The sequence below is a fragment of the Ictidomys tridecemlineatus genome, chromosome 10 (assembly GCF_052094955.1).
Source record: "Ictidomys tridecemlineatus isolate mIctTri1 chromosome 10, mIctTri1.hap1, whole genome shotgun sequence".
Lineage (NCBI taxonomy): Eukaryota > Metazoa > Chordata > Mammalia > Rodentia > Sciuridae > Ictidomys > Ictidomys tridecemlineatus.
The window spans coordinates 66,702,769-66,723,250 of NC_135486.1; the positions used below are offsets into that span (position 1 = coordinate 66,702,769).

The following is a 20,482-nucleotide window of genomic DNA, read 5'->3' on the forward strand; positions in this document are numbered from 1 at the left end:
GAGACAGAGAGAATTTTTTTTTAATATTTATTTTTTGGTTCTCGGTGGACACAACATCTTTGTTGGTATGTGGTGCTGAGGATCGAACCCGGGCCGCACGCATGCCAGGCAAGCACTATTGCTTGAGCCACATCCCCAGCCCCATATATGCAATTGTTGATTCAAGTGAACACCATTTGAATATTTAATGTGCCTCAGGTACTAGTATAAATATTTTGCATGCATTAATTTGATTAATACACAAGTGTAAAAGGCAGAATGTTTATTCCTATTTTACTAGTTAGCACACAGTAGTTAAACAACTTGCTCAAGATAACACATCCAGTAAGTAGCAAAAGTCAGGATTAAAATCTGGGAGATCTAGCTCTAGTCTGAGTCTAGCCACGTGCTCAACTACCTCTTCAGGTAAAGGTATACTGTACACTGACTAAAAAGTCCCCGTCTTGGGAGACAGTTGTGGGCTGAAAGTAGAGATCTGTAACTATAAAAATACACATTATAGGAGAAGCTACAAGAGTGGATACAAGAAAGTGTGGAGTGGGAATAGAAAAGGGCAGCATGTGGATTACTGAGGAGCCAGTGTGTAAGAGGAAAGTCAGAGAGAGCACATCTGGAGAGGAATCCTACTTTTTCTTTACATGTTTCCATTCTCAGAAATGTACAATGACTCCTCAGTACCTATTTCGTTGATACTATGGGGTTCCATTGTTTTAAGGCTTCTCATGTTCTGGTCTTCTAAAATCATTTTTCCCTATTCTCTGGAACATAATCTTCACTCACACTGGTTTCACCAGTTTTCTTGCTGTCACTTTTCTACCCATCCTTTCCATCTTTTTATTTCTGTCTAAAATGTGCCACTTCTTCATCCATTTCTCGCCCAATTTGGCCTTCAAAGTTCAGTTTAAATTTCCTTTGTGCATTCTTCAACTATTTCAAACAAAAAGTACTCATTTTTCTTTTTTATACTATGAATGTACTTATAGTTAATATCATGCTCATGCTTAATGGACTTTGTTTTGTTTCATATTTAGTTTTGCCTTAAGTGACTTGTAATTTCTTTGAAGTCTGGGATCACATTTTGTGTCTTCTCACCAGTGTAAGGGTAGCTATGGGAAAATGAATGCCTATTAAATAAGTAATAGTTCCTGGTGGAAATGTTACTGGTGCCAGGATCCTTTTATTTTATTTTTTTAGGTGCCAGAGATTGAACTCAGGGGCACTTAACCACTGACTTAACCACCCAGACCTTTTTTATTTTTTGAGACAGAGACTCATTATATTGCTGAAGCTGGCTTTGAACTCACTATGCTCCTGCCTCAGTCTCCCAAGCTGCTGGGATTACAGGCACAATCCACCACCCCCAGCCAGGATTCTTTCTTAATTTGTGTGGCTACTTAGGATATTAGGTATAACAGCGAAAAGGCAGAAACCATTCCAGCTTTCAGAACTAAGATTTTGTTGTTATTTGACTTGACAATGCCAGTAAGGTACCACACAAGTAGACACTTCACACACAAAGAAACATGTAAACATTTAACAATAATATCTTCTATAGTTCCTTCCATTCTTTCCATTGTTCAATAAAATTTATAGAAGGCTGTCATTTGAACTGAGTTCCTATACTAGGCCCCAACAAATCAAACTGACATGGTGTTACTCATGCTAAGTGCCACATAAACTGGAGTTTTAAGGAACCAGGTAAACCTCCTGAACATATCAGTTTGTTCTGAAAACAGGAGGTTCACAGTAACTATTTGGAAGGGCCTAGTTAACCCTGGCTATGTTAATAAGGAAGTCTCATCTCCTTTAACCATTATTAAGAAAAGTAACCTGTAGCAAACTGATGTTAGCCAACCTACTTTTTATGTTATTGTTTCCTTCTTTCCACCTGACAAAAACCAACTCTTTTGTCATGCTCAGAGGAGCACTCATTCTTTTTAGAATGAGATGCTTCCTAATTCTAGAAGCTCTAATAAAAGCCAATTATATCCTTAAATTTGTTGCCATTTTTAAAAACCCATAAACAATTTCCAATCTCCCAATGAATAACACGAGTCCTTAAAAAGGGGACAAGAAGGAAGAATTCCTATATTTACATTTTATTTATTTCTGTGGTAATGGGGATTTAACCAGGGCCTAGCACATGCTAAGTATGTGCTCTACTATTGAGCTGCATCTCCAATGCTTTTTTTTTTTCCAATGGTCCTGTGGATTTAACCCAGGAGCCTTCTACCACTGATCTCCATCCCCATTCTTTCTTTTTTGAGACAGTGTCTTGTAAAGTTGCACAGGTTGGCCTCAAATTTATAATCCTTCTGCTTCAGACTCTTGAATAGGTGGGATTACAAGTCTGGATTTTATATTTGTCTTTTAGACAGACTTATTTTCTCTTTGATTTTATGATTTATAATATAGAGTGGTCTGACAAAATATTATGGACCTAGTATTAGGATATATATCTGTATTCCAACACTCCACTTTGAAGATTCTGTTCTGCAAAATGTTGCCATCAGATTGGGCACAATAATAGCTCCATCATTATATCTTTGTGTTTAACCTTAATACAGAAAAATGCAGGATTCTTAATGCAAAACAGAGAAAGTTTACTATGTATACATAGCCTTGTTCATGCAATTTAGATTCATACAGCTATTTTCATATAGTTAATAGTAATAAAAATTGAAGAGACTCAGGAGAAGGTTTCCCCTCAACCACTTATCCTGCTGCTTTGGGATAGTTACTAAATATCTTAAAGCACTCTTCTATAAGAGAGGCGTTAACAATACCTCATTCATTAACTGTGCATTGCTATATAATGTAAATGGGTTGCAAGTTATGTGGTATTGATAAACAAAAGGATAGCAACTGTGTGCTTAGAGACCAGTATAAAGTTATTTAAAGTATCTTCTTTTTCATTTGTATGTACCTTTTGCCAACAGAGATATGGTTTTCTAACACCATCTGGAACAGGTTTACAATATATGTTTGATTATTAATTAGGTAGAGTTTTCCAATATTTTCCCATGATTACAACTTCATTTTGAAAATATCTAAGTGTCATGATAATGAGAATAGTGCTGATTTGTTTCTTTATGCAAAAATCATGCATATTCCTTTTATTGGATACAAACCAAACATATTGCTAAAAAGTCTGAAAACCAAACATACTTGAGATTAGAATAGTTTTCCCTTTTGTCTGTCACATGGACAAGACACAACGAAGGCTCTACTCGAAAACTAGAATGAGGAAAGATGGCAAGTACTTGGTGGGTGAAACTTAACACAGAGGATGTGATAATATTTTTTCAACGTGAGACTGGCAGCATTTACCCATCAGTTCTTCTTCCAGTGTCATAGATGAGGTCCAGGTGACCTAGGTCAGCAAATCAGTACTGACTGATGTCCTCATCAGTCATCCAAATGAAGAAACAGACATATACAGGGAGACTGAATTTTTACTGCCACAGAGAAGGAACACCAAGGATTGATGGTAAACTCCAGAAACAGGCATGGATAGATTCACTCTCATATTTCTCAGAATGAAACAACCTTGCCAACAACTTGGAGGTCTAACCTCTAGAATTCTAAAGAGAGAAAATTTCTGTTCAAGCCACCTATTCTGTGACTTTGTTACTGCAGCCCTATCAAAGTATACACAGTGGGGATAATGTGGACCTTGGCATCTGGATCTTAATCCTTGTGCTGCATTCTGTCTTTTTCACTTTTGAAGTCATTTCAACGTTCTCATATTTAGGTAAAATTCAGTTTAGAATAGTAGTTTCCACTTTGTGTTCTTGGGGATTAAAGAAGTTACAAATTATTTGAATTGACTGGCCCTCAAAACTTGATTCCTTTCTTTTGGTTTTGTGATACAGCATAATGTACTCAATTGTGGCTTTTGTGGAATCCTAAATATATCAAAGAAAAACATTACTATCATTAACAGTATCTTAAGTGCCATACAAACTGTGGATGTTATGTTGCAAAACAAAACCACCTAGTAGAATGTGAGTTAGTTGAATATGATAATGTAGGCTATTATGCCTAGCAGAATGTCTTGTATAATATTTGTTGCTAAATAATATTTGTGACAACCTCCAAGTTTGGAAATGATTTCTCTAAAAATCCATATATCTTAGTTCATCTTGCAGAATTGTTTCCAGTGATAAGCTTTTATATTTACTGCAGAAGTAACTTCACGTTTTACTTTACATATATCTTTGGTTATTTGAATCCTCAAGCACATTAAATTTGCTTCTTCTCCAAAAACATATCACTGTTTTTTTAATCTGAATCTCGAGTATTATTTTAAAATAATACTTTAAGTAATGCTTTCGTACTTTTGATTTAGTCCAGGTGAGCTTTAAAGACTCAGGTAGAGTTGTTTGCAGAGAAGGCTGTTTATGTAATGGTTCCAGTCTATTATGTAGTTTTCCAACCTAGATTAAAGCTTAAGTCCCACCTTTTGCAGTGAACAGCTGATTCTGTTTTCTCTTTTTTAGCCAATGGTGATCAAATATTTCAGAAGGAAACTGGGTGAGTCATCTTCTGCAGATAAGCTGAAATATTAATAGTTCTATCTCCATCAGGCTCCCCTGCAGGCAAATAACAAGACTACCACAGAGCGCTGCCAGTTAAGCGGTTAGCAGCAAATTAGCGTATAAAACGGTGTGGATTTGAAAGATTTCGAAATTGATTGTTATAAACAGTATACTTGACCTTGCATTTTAAGGGACTATTTTCCTTCTCGTCTCTAGTTCTTAGAGGACAGATGGATTTGAAACCTGCCTGACCGTGGATCCCCCCGGAACCCCTGCGCGGTGAGTAGCTCGGGTGATTTCTCCCCCACTGGAGGCGCCCGGGGTCCTAGGAGGCGGTGCCCGAGTGCCTGGGTGGCCGTGGGGCTGTAGGGCTGGGCTCGCTCGGGGCACAAGTCCCGGCGTGTCTGCGAGGTTCGAGCCCTCTGGCGTCCGAGCCCGCCCGTGTCACCAGCCGCGCCATGCTCGCCCCCATTTCTAGGTCACTCGTTCGGCCCCTGCTCGCGCCCCGCTAGGGTTAGCTAGGGTGGCGGGGCGACTGCACCGCAGAGAAGCGCACAGACCTGCGGGGAACCAGGCCTGCGGGGCGGAAGCCAGGACAAGACTTCCGGCGGTGCCACGCTTGGGCGGAGCTTCCGGTGGCTCTAGATGTGGGGCGGTGGTCAAGAGGAACTTCCGGCGGTGCCGGAAGTGCGGGCACGGAAAGTTGGGGTCGCCGGGTCGCGTCAGTGCCGAGTCGGCCGGTGTCCTGCAGGTCTGCGGGTCAGTACTGCGGGCCGTGTCGTGGGGACTTACGGGCTGAGTGCCACCCGGGCTGGCTCCGGGCGGTGGAGAGCACAGCTGCTGTGACAGGTAAGTGCCGCCATCTTCCCAGCTGTCGAGCTCCTTGTCCTTCCCGTGGTACCTGGAGGAGGAGTGGGTCGGGGGAGGGAGTCGAGGTGGACGGGAGGATGCTACAGAAGAGGATCGCCGTTCGGCAGGGGTAGGGCGGGCGTGAGACGGTGTCAGGGTCGCATGGGCCGGTTTTCGAGGTGGACGAGGGTTCGCGGCGTCCTTTTCCCTCTCGTGTCCCAGAGCGGCACCTTCATGGGCTGCCAGTGTCGCGCGGGAAGCCACTTGGAGGCTGTTCGAAGACGGTGGTCTACGATTGCAAAGAGGGAGCCTTGGCAGGGCCGCTTGGAAGGAGCTGAGAGCGGCGGGAGTGCGCGGTGCGCGGATGCTAGGGTAGTTGCCCCGCGCAGTGCTTTGATTTCTCTTCTCAAGGCTTCTCCTCTCCTCCATGTCCTCTGCCACCGCCCAGGCAGCTGTTCTCCGAATAAAACACCAGCACTTGTAATATACCTGCCTTCCAAAGTTGCATGAATAAGCCCTTCACCTTGTGAGCTGAAACATCCGAATGTTATGGGCGGATTTGAAAAATCAGTCCGGACTTAAACATTTTTGTTCAGACACCTCACCCTCTGTGAAGTTGGTCCCTTGCCATATGGTGCCCCACACCTGCCCCCCTTGCCTCCTGACCGCAAATTCCTGGTTTGGCAGTACCAATGAATAAGATGTGTCTCTTCCTCACTTCTAAGAATGTGATTTTTTTTCTTTATGCAACTTTGTAACTTTTTGTAACCCAGTAATTTTTCACTTTTTTATGAAGTGTGTTTTGTGATTATGATTGCTTAAGATTCCTTTTCCTGCTTCCTTTTTATTTGTGGTTTTTAGCTTTGTAAGCCTGTCTTTATTCTCAGTCGGGGTTGAGATGTGACCAGAGATTTGGATTCCTGCATCTCAACTGATGGCAGTAAAGCTTCATGTCCTGCTTCAAGACTGACCTGGTGACTTTTTACTTATAGGCCACATCATTTGGAGGCCCTAGAGAGATCTCAGGCTCACGGGGATCCTGGAGCCTTGAATGCAGAGGCGCGTACTCTTCTTCTCTAGTTGTGGGAGCTCTCTCCCTTGTAAGATTCTGGGTCCCCTGTGGTAATGGACATGACCTTGCCCATGAAGGAGTATCTGGTGTGGCTCATACTACATCTTGACCCTGATTAAGGGTATGGACAGGCTTATAAAGCTAAGAAACACAAAAGCGGGGGAGGCAGAAGATGCAATCATAATCACAAGATACAGTTCATAAAAGTGGAAAATTACCAGGTTATAAAAAAGTTACAAAGTTGCATTTTAAAAAATCACATTCTTAGAAGAGAGGAAGGAGAAGAGAAATGTCTCTATACATTGGTACTGCCAAACCAGGAACTTGCAGTTAGGAGGCAAGGAGGGCAGATGTGGGCACCATATGAAAGGGGGCCAACTTCACATAAGGTAAGGTGAGTGAACAAAATGGGATAAGTCTGGTCAGGATTTTCAAATCAGCCCATAATATTCCCCCTCTTCTAGAGACAATCAAATCCTTGATTATTCTTGTGTTGGGTATGAGGCTGCACATATACATCAGTTTAACAGAGGAAATGTGTTGTTCAAAAAATTTAATAAGCCAGTTTAAGACAAGAGCCAATGAGCAATCCTGTGAATATTAGGACTACAGGTCCAGCCCTGTAGTGAGGAGGGTAGTCAACCAGGGGTTCCATTCGTACCATCTCTGGAACCAGGACTTATTTTGTTTTAACTCTTGATTTTTCCTTTGTATCTTTTTTCTTATTTTGGCAAAGGAACTTTTAATGACTCCATATTTATTTGCACAGAAGCACCAAGCTTCCCTTAGGGTCATATAGAGCCTTCCTTGGGACATGAACAAGAGATCTAGGTCCCTATGATTCTGAAGTGCCACTTCAGCCGAATATTGGACTTGGTCATATAAATGGTTGATTTCCTGCTCTAAGTGGCTTAAATTGTCATTTACCTCCTGGGTAAGAGGTGAGTCCCTGTTCTCTTTTATTAAGGCTGCGGGACCCACTGCAATTGCTCCTGCTACATTTAATCCCACAAGGGCCTGGAACGAGGAGAGGAACTGCCCTTTTTATCTGGAGATAGGTGATTTGGAGCCCCTCCTGGCCTACTGTAGGTGTAGGTCTGAAGTAACACACACACTACAATGCAGATGTTGGGATAGTGCAATAAAGAGGTACATTGAGATAAACCAGTGTCACAGGCAAACCAAGTGTCATTAGGAGCAAAGTAAGATATAGTATAATTTCCAGAAATATTATAGGAGTAAATGTTCACAGGAAAGTTAGGAGGCACATCGGTATTAGGAAAACCAATACAAGTGACTTTTTCTATATATACCCCTAAAGTAAGCTTGGGTCCAGAGTTTGTATAGTAAGTAGTATTTGGCCATACTGTGGGCATCTCTGTGGAACCCAACCTACATAGTAAGGAGGCTTAGATTTTAAGCATAGCCAGCAATCATTTGCCAATTCTGGCCATGATAGGTTAATAAACTGATGAACAGTTTGCAGTAAGGGGTAAAGATTGGGTCCCTACTATTGTACAAGGGAAAAGGGTGGAAGCTTTTGAAAGAGATTAGTTGTCATTCCGTTGGAAGTGATGGTAAAATTGTACTTATGAGGAGCAGCCTGGACATTATAACAGAATCCGAGCAAGAGGAAAAACATTAATTTTTTTTTTTTTTTAGTCTTGTCTTTAGAGAATGGTCAGGTCTCTGTGAGCCATTCATTCCTCCATGGGTGATGTTTTTGCTGCTTTGACTCGGGTGTGATGAATCTACTCTGTAAGTTTATCTACCTTCAGGGCTGGGGATGTGGCTCAAGTGGTAGGTAGCGCACTTGCCTGGCATGTGTGCGGCCCGAGTTCGATCCTCAGCACCACATACAAACCAAGATGTTGTATCTGCCGATAACTAAAAAATAAATATTAGAAAAAAATTCTCTCACTCTCTCTCTCTCTCTTAAAAAAAATTAAAAAAAAAAAAAAGAAATTCTATTCTTTCCTCTCCCATTTCTTACTGTGTGTTAGCATCCACTTATGAGTGCTAAGAGACACAGCAGAGGACACAAGGCATTTGTGCCAGAAGGGAGTGGTTGAGAGGTGACACTATTGAGCCATTGAGATGATGATGGTTATGTTAAGCTGTGTATTCAATTGTATATTAGACCCCTGCTGTCTGCGTGGGCCCAGTACTTTGGAGTTCTGGCAGGATTCCTAGAGAGTTCCCATTGGTTGGGGAAGTGGAGGGATTTCTGTTTGGTGGTTCCTGGAAGGGCCAGTGGGAGGTGTGTGTGTGTGTGTGGGGTTCGGATAATAAAGGAGTTCCTGTTTAAAAAAAAAAAAAAAAGTTTATCTACCTTCATGGTTGTTGGGGTGGGGGGTGGTCAGGATGGAGTGGGGTCCTCCCCAACTGGGAGTCAGTCCTTTCTTTTTGGAACTGCTTGATGTAGACATTGTCTCCAGGCTGGAACGGATGTTGGAAATCAATGGTCTCTTGGGGTTGGTTCTCTTGCAGGAATTTTAAAGCCCCCCCCCCAACCTGCTGGAGAGACTTAAAGTAGTTTACAAGAAGTTGGTGGCTGATTTCTGCCAAATGAATGTCATTTTTCTCAAGGAAGCAAAAGATGAAATCATGTTTCCCATACATGATTTCAAAAGGAGAAAGATTTCCCTTATAGGGGGTGCATCGGCCTGCAAGAGAGTGACAGGCAAAAGCATAGGCCACCTAGCACCGGTCTGTAAGGCAGATTTATGAGGGTACACTTTAGGGTCTGGTTTATGCACTCTACTTGCCTAGAACTTTGGGATTGCAAGCACATGGAGTTTCCAGTTTATATTTAGAGCCTGTGATATTCCTTGTGATATGGCTGCAGTGAATGCTGCAGCCATTATTGGTTATCTGACCTATGACAATTGGCAGTTCATAGTAAGGTATGATTTCATTGACAAGAAATTTTATAACAGTCCAAGCAGTTTCATTTTTGGTAAGACATGCTTCTGGCCAACCTGAGAAACTATCCATAAAAACTAAGAGATATTTATAACCATTCAAAGGAGGCCTTACCTGAGTGAAATTGACTTCCAGGTGGTCTCCAGGTAGTTCTTTTTTGCAGATCCCAGGGTGGGTTCGTCTTCCTTGTTTGGTATTTACCTGTTAGCAGGTTGGACATTGTACAGAGATGTCTTGGGCTGTTTGTTTTAGTCCTGGAATATAATAGGCCTTAGAAAGTCAGTTAACTTGTTCTTTCCCCAGTGGGTTGCAGCATGTCAATCTTGGAATCAGGAAAAGTTCCAGTTTGGTTCCCCCTTTGCTTTAGCCATCTCTAAAGAGATAATGTGGAGATAATGTGGTGGGAATGAAGGCTGGTTTTAGGATATAAAGACAGGGTTACCTTGGTGGCTGGTTTGGAGACTTAGGCCATCTGTTCTGCTGTTTTGTCTACAAAATAGTTTTCCTAATAACCGGTGAATCTCCTCTTTGGTAACCCTGGCAGTGTATGAAAGCCCTCTATTTAGGTAACCACATTGCCTCATATATATAATATTTCATCTTTATTTTATTTTTTTATGAACTTTCTTTCAGCAGTTAGTAACCCCCACCTCTATAAATGGCTCTGTGCACATGTGAAGTAGCAAAGGCATATTTGCTGTCTGTTTAAATATTTACTTTCTTACTTTTAGCCCACCTTAAAACCTGTATCAGGGCAATTAGTTCCTCTGTTGAGGTTCCTGCTTGGAGTGCCTGAGCCCAACTGACTTCAGTTTCTGTGGTGACTGCAGCTCCGGCCCTTCAAGTTCCATTTATGACTTGGCTGCTGCCCTCTGTGAATAGAAAGGTTTCTGCCTCAGTCATAGGAACATCAGTCAAATCAGGCCTTCCTGAGCTCAACTGGTCAAGCATTTTTCCATGGTTGTGGAGGGGCTCATGTGAGTCATCTTCTGGCATCAATGAGGTGGGGTTCAGGGCCGGAGCTGGTGCAGAGGTGAGCTGAGAATGATCAAGCAACAGACTCTGGTATTGAATAATAATACTGTTGGTCATCCATTTATCTACTGCACCATTTAGGAGGATCTCTACAAAGTGTTGGGTTGTCACTGTGAGGGATTGTGCTAAGTTACCTTATCAGCCTCCTTAACTAAAAGGGCAGGGGCTGCTATGATACGTAAACAGGCAGGCAATCCGGACACTACCAGGTCTAATTTTTTATCTCTTCCTTAAATATCATTTTATAAACTTTATATATCTTGTTTTCTGAGTCTGTATGAGCATTGGTTAACATAATATAATATTATTTTTAAAACATGAATCAAAGAAAGACTGAGAGCTCTTAAGTTTTTCTTTTGTGTGGAAAAGTGGCAAAATGTTTTTGTTTTACTATTATTAACCTTTAAACTGATCAGAAATTGGTTATCTTTTAGAATCAATATTTACATTAAAATTTTTTTTTTTAGTTGTAGGTAGATACAATACCTTTTATTTTATTTTTATGTAGTGCTGAGGATCAAACCCAGTGTGTCACGTATGCTAGGTGAGGGCTGTATCACTGAGCCATACCCCAGCCCCAACATTTACATTTTTATCTCAGTGTAAAAGGTAACATAAGGTTTAGGTTTGGTTACAGAACTCTAAATGATAAATAAATGCCCAGTAAAATTTATTATCATTATAAGTCTGAAATAATTATTATGGGCAACTTCAGTTTGGAGAATACCAGCTTAATAAAATGTTCTTTTAAACTTTTTACTTTAAAGACTTGTATACCTGGAAGGTACGAACACAAAGTATACAAAAGAAGAGTAACAACACCACAATTATGTTGATGTTTTATATTAACCAAGTTTAGCTTTTAAAGAAAATTTAGATTGTATGATGTAATACAGTACTCTAACAGTTGTGGTTTGCAAGAGTTATACAAACCCTATTTTTTTAACTAGTTGCTCTTGGGGCTGAGGCTGTAGCTCAGTGGTAAAGTGCTTGCCATACCCACCTGCTTACAGTTTTTACCCAGTATAGTAGTCCTTTCCAGTTATTAATCCATCAAATGGAGTAATCCAGTCATCAGGTTACAGCTTTTATAATCTAGTCATTTAACTTCTAACTGTGTCTCATACACGAGATACTTCATATCCAAACCATAACATTTCTCTTTGTAAAGATCAAAATCAGGTAACATATTCAATATATAATTGTGGAGAGTAGACATTTTCATTTCCAAGTGAAGGAATAAGGACATAGAAAGAAGGGATGGGATCAAAATAAGATCAAAATCCATCTGGGTAAATATTAGATCCTGTGGCACATGGTGATGAGATGTGATTTCCAAAAAACTTTCGCAATCCTGTCCCTTTGGTCTTGCTGTTTGCAGTCCACATGGCCTCTCTTTATCTCTCAGGATTGCTCTTGTCCACAAACAGCAGCTTTCCTCAACATACATTTCATTTTACTATCATCTCTTTATCCCTGGGATGTCTATTTTAGTTTTGGCTTATTCTAGCAACTTCAAGCATCAACATTTCAGGGTATGCCTGCTACACTCGTCTGGTCTTTCAGGCCTTTGAAATCTCAGTGCAAGACTCCATATTATGTGTCAGTTTTGATCCGAAACACACGGAGACATGACAACATACCTGTGTACATACATATACAAAACAAACAAGGGCCTTTTAGCTTTTTTTTAAAAAACCTATTAGATTGAGAGCTAACCCTTGTAAATTGACCTCTGAATGAAGCAGAGTATTAAAAACCTTTATAGTTTATAGTTCAATAAAATGGGTCTTATCAGAAAAACACATTAACCTAGGTGTGCTGGATCAAAATTATGAGCTCAAAAAAATATAGAATTCAAAATAAAAAGCAAGGTATGCACTAAGGAGCACAGTCAGACAACAGTGTCAGGGACAGATGGAAATGGATATGAACACATAGAACAAATAAAAGAACAAAAACAAGGGACAGACCCTCTCTCCAGTCCCAGACCCCAGACTGTCGTTGTCACTGTCTATTTACCAGGATCTCTGGGCTAATGATCTGGCATCTCCTCAGAGAGGAGGGTCTAATTAAGTGATAAAAAGCAGTACTGTGTCCTCTTCTGGAGCTTCTGGGATTACAGGCATAAGCCACACCAGACTCTGGAATTCAGGTGTGAACCACACCAGAAAGTCATTGCTTATGATTCCTTTTTCTGCTTCCTCTTTATTTTTGGTTTTTAGCTTTATAAACTAAACTCTCCTTACCCTCAGTCAGGGTTGAGATGTGGCAAGAGATTTAGATCTCTGCATCTTGGCTGCTGACAGTAAAGCTTCATGTCCTGCTGGGGCTGGGGATGTGGCTCAAGCTGTAGCTCGCTCGCTTGGCATGCGTGTGGCCGGGGTTCGATCCTCAGCACCACATACAAAGATGTTGTGTCTGCCGAGAACTAAAAAATAAATATTAAAAAATTCTCTCTCTCTCTCTTTCACTCTCACTGTCTCTTTAAAAAAAAATAAAAGACTGACCCTGTGATTTGTTACTAACACACCACAACATTATGGTCATCGAGGTTTTTACTCTACAACATTCCTTATGCTTGGCGAGGTTGGTTGATGCTGATGTCATGGTCTTCTAATTGTTTGGAAATTTCATTTAAGCTCAGATGGATCTTCCTTAAATTCAGTATTTAGGCTTATGAGTTAATGGCCATCAGAGCATTCCAGGAATTATTTACCTCTAAATAAAAAAGATAGCTCAAGATAATTCTTATATTCCGCTAGGATATTTTCTCCTCTTCTTAGAAAGAACCCCGCTTTACCACACTACCCTCCTTGCTGTTTTGGCTACTTTCCTGTTCAAATTCGAGTGTTTTTGAATTCCATTTGAAATGTGGTCTACATACTCGAACACTGTATGTATATATGTATGTGTTTATTGTGGTACTAGGGGTTAAACCTAGGGGTGTTCTACCACAGAGCTACATGCCCTTTTTTTCTTTAAAAAAAAGGTCTCACTAAGTTACCAAGGCTGGCTAGGAGCTTGTGATCCTCCTGTTTCAGCCTCTGGGATCACTGGGACTAAGGGTGTGTACTAGGCTAGTTGAACAGAGTATTTAAATATGACTGAAGTGGAATAAATGGAGTGGCACTTTTAGTCCCTTGCTTTGGACACTGCTCTTCTATTAATGCTGCTCATAGGAGACAGGGCAGCAGACATTGGCCACAGATAACAAAAGTATGACTTTGGGGAAAGGAAATTGTAAGTCTTCATTTCCTGTCTTCTAAAATGTTTTTTTTTAAATCAACCTAGTTTTGTTTTTGCTAAGCAAGCATTCTTGCAAAGTGCTGGATGCAGGAGGTCTTTGGAATATTTATTTCTTCTCCTTTCAATCTCTTTTAGCACTTGTTTTTGGGTAGCTATATAAGATGATTCACTTACTTTGTGCATGTCCTGACCTAAAATCTGTACTTCATTCCTTTTCCCAGAGGTGATACTAAGAGTTTTCTTAATATTCCTATCATGATTTTTCTAGAAAAAGATTTTGCACTGTTTTAACCCAAATAAGGAGATTTTTAACTCCTTGTTTTGAGTTAATTCTTTTAGCTATTGAAATCTTTAAAAAATTTTAGTGACGTTTATCCAATCTACTGATGTCTGCCAGCTCAGCATTATCCATAGAATTGAGAGGCATGCATTCACAAAACATCTTAACACTGATGACAGATTTCTGAGGTTGCTTTCCATTCCCTCCCAATATTATGTTTGGTGTTCCAGCTCTCTAGTAATTCACCTATAAGTGCTATTACAGTAAAATATTACTAAAATTTTTGAACTTGTTGAAATTTAGTCACATTTTATATTTTTTAATGTCACATGCATGTAATGTCCATTAACCATTGCTTTGCACAGGAATAACATTTGTGAAATTAACCATTTGTTTTTCTCTTCTTGAAAGAAAAATGTTTAAAATTCCCCTGAATATGAAGTAGAAAGTATTGTTTTGTGTTTTTTTAAAATTTCATAAAAAGGCACAAATTAGTAATTTGTTGTAGCTTTTGAAAACCATTTTGGCTGTCTACTGTCTTCAAATTATGTGTACTTAGAAGACTCTGATAATTTAGTAGTGGCAGTTTAATTGGTATCTGGACTACTAAAAAAAGGAGCCATTTGAAAGGAGCAGAAGGCTGAGTGTTTATTTGCCGGAGTTCGGCTGCAGCAAAATAACTGGGGGGTGAAGAACAACTTGTGTAGATTGATACAGCAGGAGTGGGAGCCGTTTATTGTAGGACAGGAGGGGTATTTATACATTCCACACAGCTTGTCTTAATTAACATAAACTTGATACAGCAGTCAACCAATAAGGAATCGCCACACTTAATGGCTCGCTGGTGTTACTTCACAAACCACTCCCTCTGGCATTTTGCCAGGCACCATCTTGACTTGTTTACAGACCCTAACATTTCTCTGGCAAAATGCCAGGCGCCATCCAGACTCTAACATTCATTGATGATATTTAATATTACAGGATTTACAAAGGTGGGAATTCTGCTTGCTAACTAATACTGTTATGCTTATGAATTTCATTAATTTATTAAATATTTGGCCTGTGTCTGCTCTGTGCATAGTGCTGCTGCATCAAAGCTGTGTGTCTGTTGTTTTTGTCTTGCTTACAAACAATAGCGGGGATGATGTGTGGCAGCATATAAGAACAAATGAGACCATAAATCAAGAGTTAAGAAGGAGAGTTTATATTAAAGTATGTTTATTTGAATGACAGGATAGAGAGGTTGGATTTTCAGAGGGATTATTTATAGTTTTTTTTTTTTTTTTAATGGTGTTTGTAAAATCCAGGAGGGGCTGGGGTGTAGCCCAGTGGTAGAGCACTTGCCTAGCATGTGGGAGGCCCTGGGTTTGACCCCCAGCACAGCATAATAAAAAACAAAAAACCAGGAGGATATTTTATTTCCATAGTCTTTTACTTAATGTGGTGGTTTATCCTATAATATTGGGCAAATGTGAATTTTCTTATTAGGTCATTGAAGTTATACATAGTAGTTGGGTTCATCTTGACAAAATCCTGCATGTGTGGAATTTGGTTTCAGTTCACAATCCCCCTTCTCCTTCCTCAACTCCACTAGACTTCCTTTTGCTCATTTATTTATTTATTTTTGATTGGTTCTTTTTACATATACATGAAATTACCTGTAGTATATTTACATATGCACATAACATGGTTTTTAAAAGAATTCCTTCTGCATTTCTTTCCCCCCACTCTGCCTCTTGATCTTTTTCTTTTATATTACTGATCTTTATTATATCTTGATGATATTCTATTCTTCCCTCCTCCTTTATTTTACTCTAGCTTTTATATATAAAAGAAAACATTTGACCTTTGAGTTTCTGGCTGTGGCTTATTAATGTGAATACTTTTGAGGGAGAATAATTTTCTTTTGGAATTTTAGTTTCTGTTTTAGTTTGTATTTAGGCACAACAGTGTGTAAGAGTTAAGAGTTAAAGTAGATTGTATTTTTACTTTTTTTTTTGAGAGAGAGAGAGAGAGAGAGAGAATGAATGAATTTTTTACTATTTATTTTTCAGTTTTTGGCAGACACAACATCTCTATTTTATTTTTACGTGGTGCTGAGGATGGAACCCAGCGCCCCGCACATGCCAGGTGAGCGCGTTAACTCTTGAGCCACATCCCCAGCCCATACTTACTTGTTTTTCTCTTTCCTGGGGATCAGACCACATCCTCATGAATGCTAAGCTTAGTGCTGTGCCATTTACCTAACCCCCTGGCCCGAAGTACCTTATTTTTAGTGTGGGAAAATTTTCTTTTTTTTTATAGTTCTAAGATTAATTTACTAAATTATGTAGTATATCAGATATTATCAGATGGTTAATTAGGTTTGGGAATTCTATTTGACAGGGAATTATGAGAATTAGTGACTTTTTATTTCAATCTCCTAAGAGACCTTTGTAATAGTTTTTCAACTGCAGGTAGATCTGCTAATCCATTCACTTACCTTCAGTATCTCATTAATTTTTTTTCTTTCACTTCCTTGATTGTCTAGTTCAGATTCTGTGGTAAATTTGCATTCATTTTAAAAACATCTGCAACTTCCTTGCCTCTCTCTTTTTATGATACCAATCTAAAAAAACTCCTAAACTTCTTATGACATCAGATATTTAAAAATTTTTATTCTAATACACATGGCTTGAGGTAAAAGCAGTAGTACCTGTATCCTTTAGATTATAGTTCTTGGGTCAGGGACTTTTTCTGATGAATTTGGTGTAAAAGGAAGTGATGATAGGACCAGTGCAGACAGCTGGAAAAAAGATGGAGGGTGTGAATGTAGAGACAAAAGTAAAATAAAATAAAAATTAGGAAAATTTGTAGGCAAAAATTGTGACAAAGAGAAGGATTAAAAGAAAAAAAATTTTAAGAGGTTACAAAATCACAGAACTAATTTTGGAGAATTGGTAGGTGAACAGTAGCTGAAGAAATTATAGAAAGAGGCAAAATTTTAATTAGCCAAATAATCTTTAAACATTAACCACAGTATATGGCAAAGACATTATGACCCCATCTTTGACATATGATTTCACGGAATTTAGAAAGTTGCTAAAAGACTAAATTGTGAAAAAAATCTCCTTTTAGTACCAGGTTTTGGGCAAATAATTGTAATGCATGTATTTGGTTGGAAGTTATCCAGTGGAAACAGATTGCCACCATATTGACTTGTATGGAATGGTTGGTGGAAATGTAAGTGCAATTTCAAGAAATCTTTAGAAACTAAATGTACCCCACAACTCAACAGACTGGCTCCTAGGCTCTTTTTCCAAAGGATATGAAAACTTAAATTCATGCAAAAAACCTATATGTTATTGTTTATAGCAACTTTGTAATAGTAAAAAAGTGGAAAGAATTAAAAATTTTTACAATAGCTGAATGGTTAACAAACTTACAGTTAAACATATATTCTGTGGATACTACCTAGCAATGTAAAGAAGATAATCACAAATTGGATGGATTGTGAGCATTAAGCCAAGTGGAAAAAATATCTCAAAAGGCCACTTAACTCTGTGATTTCATTTACATAACATTTTCAAAATGACAAAATTCTGCGGAGGGTATAGAGATTAGTAGTTGTCAGGAGTTAAGGATGTTGCTCTGAGGGGTGTTGATGACTGATCAGTAGCATGAGTGTGCTCTTTATAGAGATGGGAAAGTTTTGCATCTTGATTATGGTAGGATTTACAGAAATTTATGTAACAAACTGATACCTCTACAGAATTAACAGATAAACAAATTGATCATCAAATTATACTATTTAAGATGTAACCATTGGGGAAATATGGAACACTTCTTGGTACCATCTTTGTAACTTCTGCAAATCTGCAAATATTCCAAAGTATAAAGTTAAGAAAAGGTAATCCTGATAGTAAAATGGTAACTTCAAAACTAACACAAAAGTTTTGGTGAAGAGCTATTGAAAGCTTTATATGAGTGAGTTAAAACTTTAAAAGACTTTTAAATAAGTAATAGGCAAACTGTTTTCTATATTTCTCACAATATTTTTGGGTTAGGATTGGCTGTAAAAATTTTAATAACATGATATATTGGTGAGAGTTCTAAATAGCATATGATAAAAGGCAAACAACGTACATTCATATAGTACTGTTTAGAAGAATGAATTATAATCTTCCTTATATGCTAAGGTTATTTTTATTGATTTCTACTATTTTAATGATAGTACTCTAAAAATAATCTAAATGGATTGAGTTTACAATGTGTTCTCCTGTGTAAAGAAATATTTTTATACTTGATAAATTAGGATTGTAATTAGAATGCTTAATAAACCAAATAGGAAAGATTCTCATTGATCATGTTATTAATTTCAAAGATATTAAAATTTTCTGTGAATATATCCTATTTTTGTTATAATATTTCTTTATGTTTGAACAAACTTTTCCCCTTCAAAACAATTGAGTTTGTTTAAAAGGAAAAGAGAGTTGGTGATCTTAAAATAGTATAATTTGCATAAATCATTTGTAATAAAGTTTGGAGGTGTTATAATTGCTAAGTGAAAGCCATTTAGAAACAAAGGGATAACATTCTAGGAATTTCTAACAAGAGTCTGGTAGTGTCTGAGGAGTCAGGAAGAAGGCTGGATACTAGAATAAGTCTTGCCTTCGGGTTCAAACCTTGTTGCACTCACAGTTTTAGCTGTCTGCTTAGAATATGGATGTTTATATACTCCTTAGGATTATTTTAAAGATGTTTTCCTATCAAGTTGTTATATGCGTTTAATATAACAAACATTCCTCTAATGTTTGGACTTAGGCCAGCTTCCCTTTCTGAATCAAGATACTTTTGGGCATGTTGGTTTTTTCGAGGTCATGGATGTATCCTGTTTTGCCTTACTCAGTGCTGGGGGGAAAGGCAGTGCTGCTTTCTCAGCATTTACATGAAGTGGTGTGGTGTTGGCTTGTCTTTAGAGGAAGAGGGATCAGTTATAGCAAAAAATAAGTAGGTCATGTTCAAAACAGGTTAATCTATAGTAGAAAAGGGTGTAAAGTGTAAACATACTATTTGAAATATTGTTAATATGGTGATATAATTGTTGATAGGAGGAATGAGTAATAGAATAGAAGAAGACAAGTAGAAAGTGTGGAAATGGTAAATTACAATGTTCAAATTATTTAGAGATTTGAATAAATCACATGTGACTAGTTCACACTGAGATGTACTATGAATATAAAATACACATTGAACTTTGAAGAAGTAATAATAAAAACAACATAAAATAACCCTCCTCTTCATTTTTCTTGTGGTGCTGGGAATAGAACCCAGGGCCTATGTGTGCTACGCAAGCACTCAACCACTGAGTTCTGTTTTTAACTCCATTGATGTTTTTTATATCGACAGTAAGATATTTTAGATATGTTGAGTTAAAATAAATCATTAAAAGTAAATTCACATGTGTTTACTTTTTGGAATGTGGCTATTTGAAAATTAAAAGTTATGTATATAGCTTATATTTCTCTTGGTCTGAATTACTCCAGAATGTACTGTAGGTTAGAATATGCAATTACAGTTGGTTATCTTTGTGGGGCAGTAGACTTAAGTCTGGAGGAAGTTGCATTAAGGGAGAGTTGTTTTTATTTTAAACCCTTTGCCATCTGATTTTTTTTTAAGTGTTGATGAAATTTGATTTGAAAGTACCTCTTTAACAAGGACTGTTGTCTCTACCTTAAAGTATCTTAATCTGTTGTGGTGTAAATGATATACAAATATTAATCATTGTAAGGAATTTTGTAATTAAAACTAGTAATTATCTTATTCACTGTTTTTTATTTCAGTTTTTTCTTTATCAGAAATAAAGTACTCATTTTTTCTGCTGTTGTTTAGCTTATTGCAGGAGTGACCAGGATACTACTTTTTAGAAGTAATGCCCACAGAAAGCGGAAGTTGTTCAACTGCTCGCCAAGCAAAACAAAAGCGCAAATCACATAGCCTTTCCATACGAAGAACTAACAGCTCGGAACAGGAGAGGACAGGACTACCAAGAGAAATGCTGGAAGGACAGGCAAGTTAACATTGATCAGTACCTTATTTTAAAGATGTTGATCATGTTTCTAATGTTATAAATATAGCCAAATACATACAGGCTTCTAAAAAATGATTTGGGTTATCAAAACTTTATCAAAATTCTCCCCAAATGAATCCACTAAAATTACTGTCAAACACAATAGCATACACAGAGATAGAATTAGATTTCTGGGTTAATGTATTGATAATACTTAACAAAAAGAAGTAAGTGTGATAGTACGAATTAGTTTTTATTCTCTGTGCAGGTTAATTGACAGTATAGTTTTGCATTTTCTTATCTGGAGAAAAGATCATAGTTTTAGCAATTTTTGTTCTCTGAGGAGGTTTTGGAATTAGGTCTTTTTTTTTTTTAACATTTGAAAAAATACTTTTGGTTGTAGATGGACACAATACCTTTATTTTATTTGTTTGTTTTTTTTGTGGTGCTGAGGATCAAATCCAGTGCCTCACACGTGCTAG

The 20,482-nt window shown here is 38.2% G+C and overlaps 1 protein-coding gene across 4 annotated transcripts in view; it reads left to right on the forward strand.

Moving 5' to 3' along the window:
- Positions 1-4,518: 4,518 nt before the first annotated feature.
- Positions 4,519-20,482, forward strand: part of Wdr37 (WD repeat domain 37) — a 70,075-nt gene continuing 54,111 nt past the window's right edge. Inside the window, exons 1-3 of one of the 4 annotated variants that reach the window (XM_021723064.3) lie at positions 4,519-4,668; positions 4,758-4,820; positions 19,823-20,000. In XM_021723064.3, coding sequence (XP_021578739.1) covers positions 19,863-20,000 — 138 coding nt within the window. In that variant the 5' untranslated portion in view covers positions 4,519-4,668; positions 4,758-4,820; positions 19,823-19,862. Of the gene's footprint in view, positions 4,669-4,757; positions 4,821-5,249; positions 5,391-16,005; positions 16,082-19,822; positions 20,001-20,482 lie in introns of those variants that run through there. The other 3 variants (XM_040276647.2, XM_005320334.4, XM_078023134.1) reach the window with 3 other exon arrangements.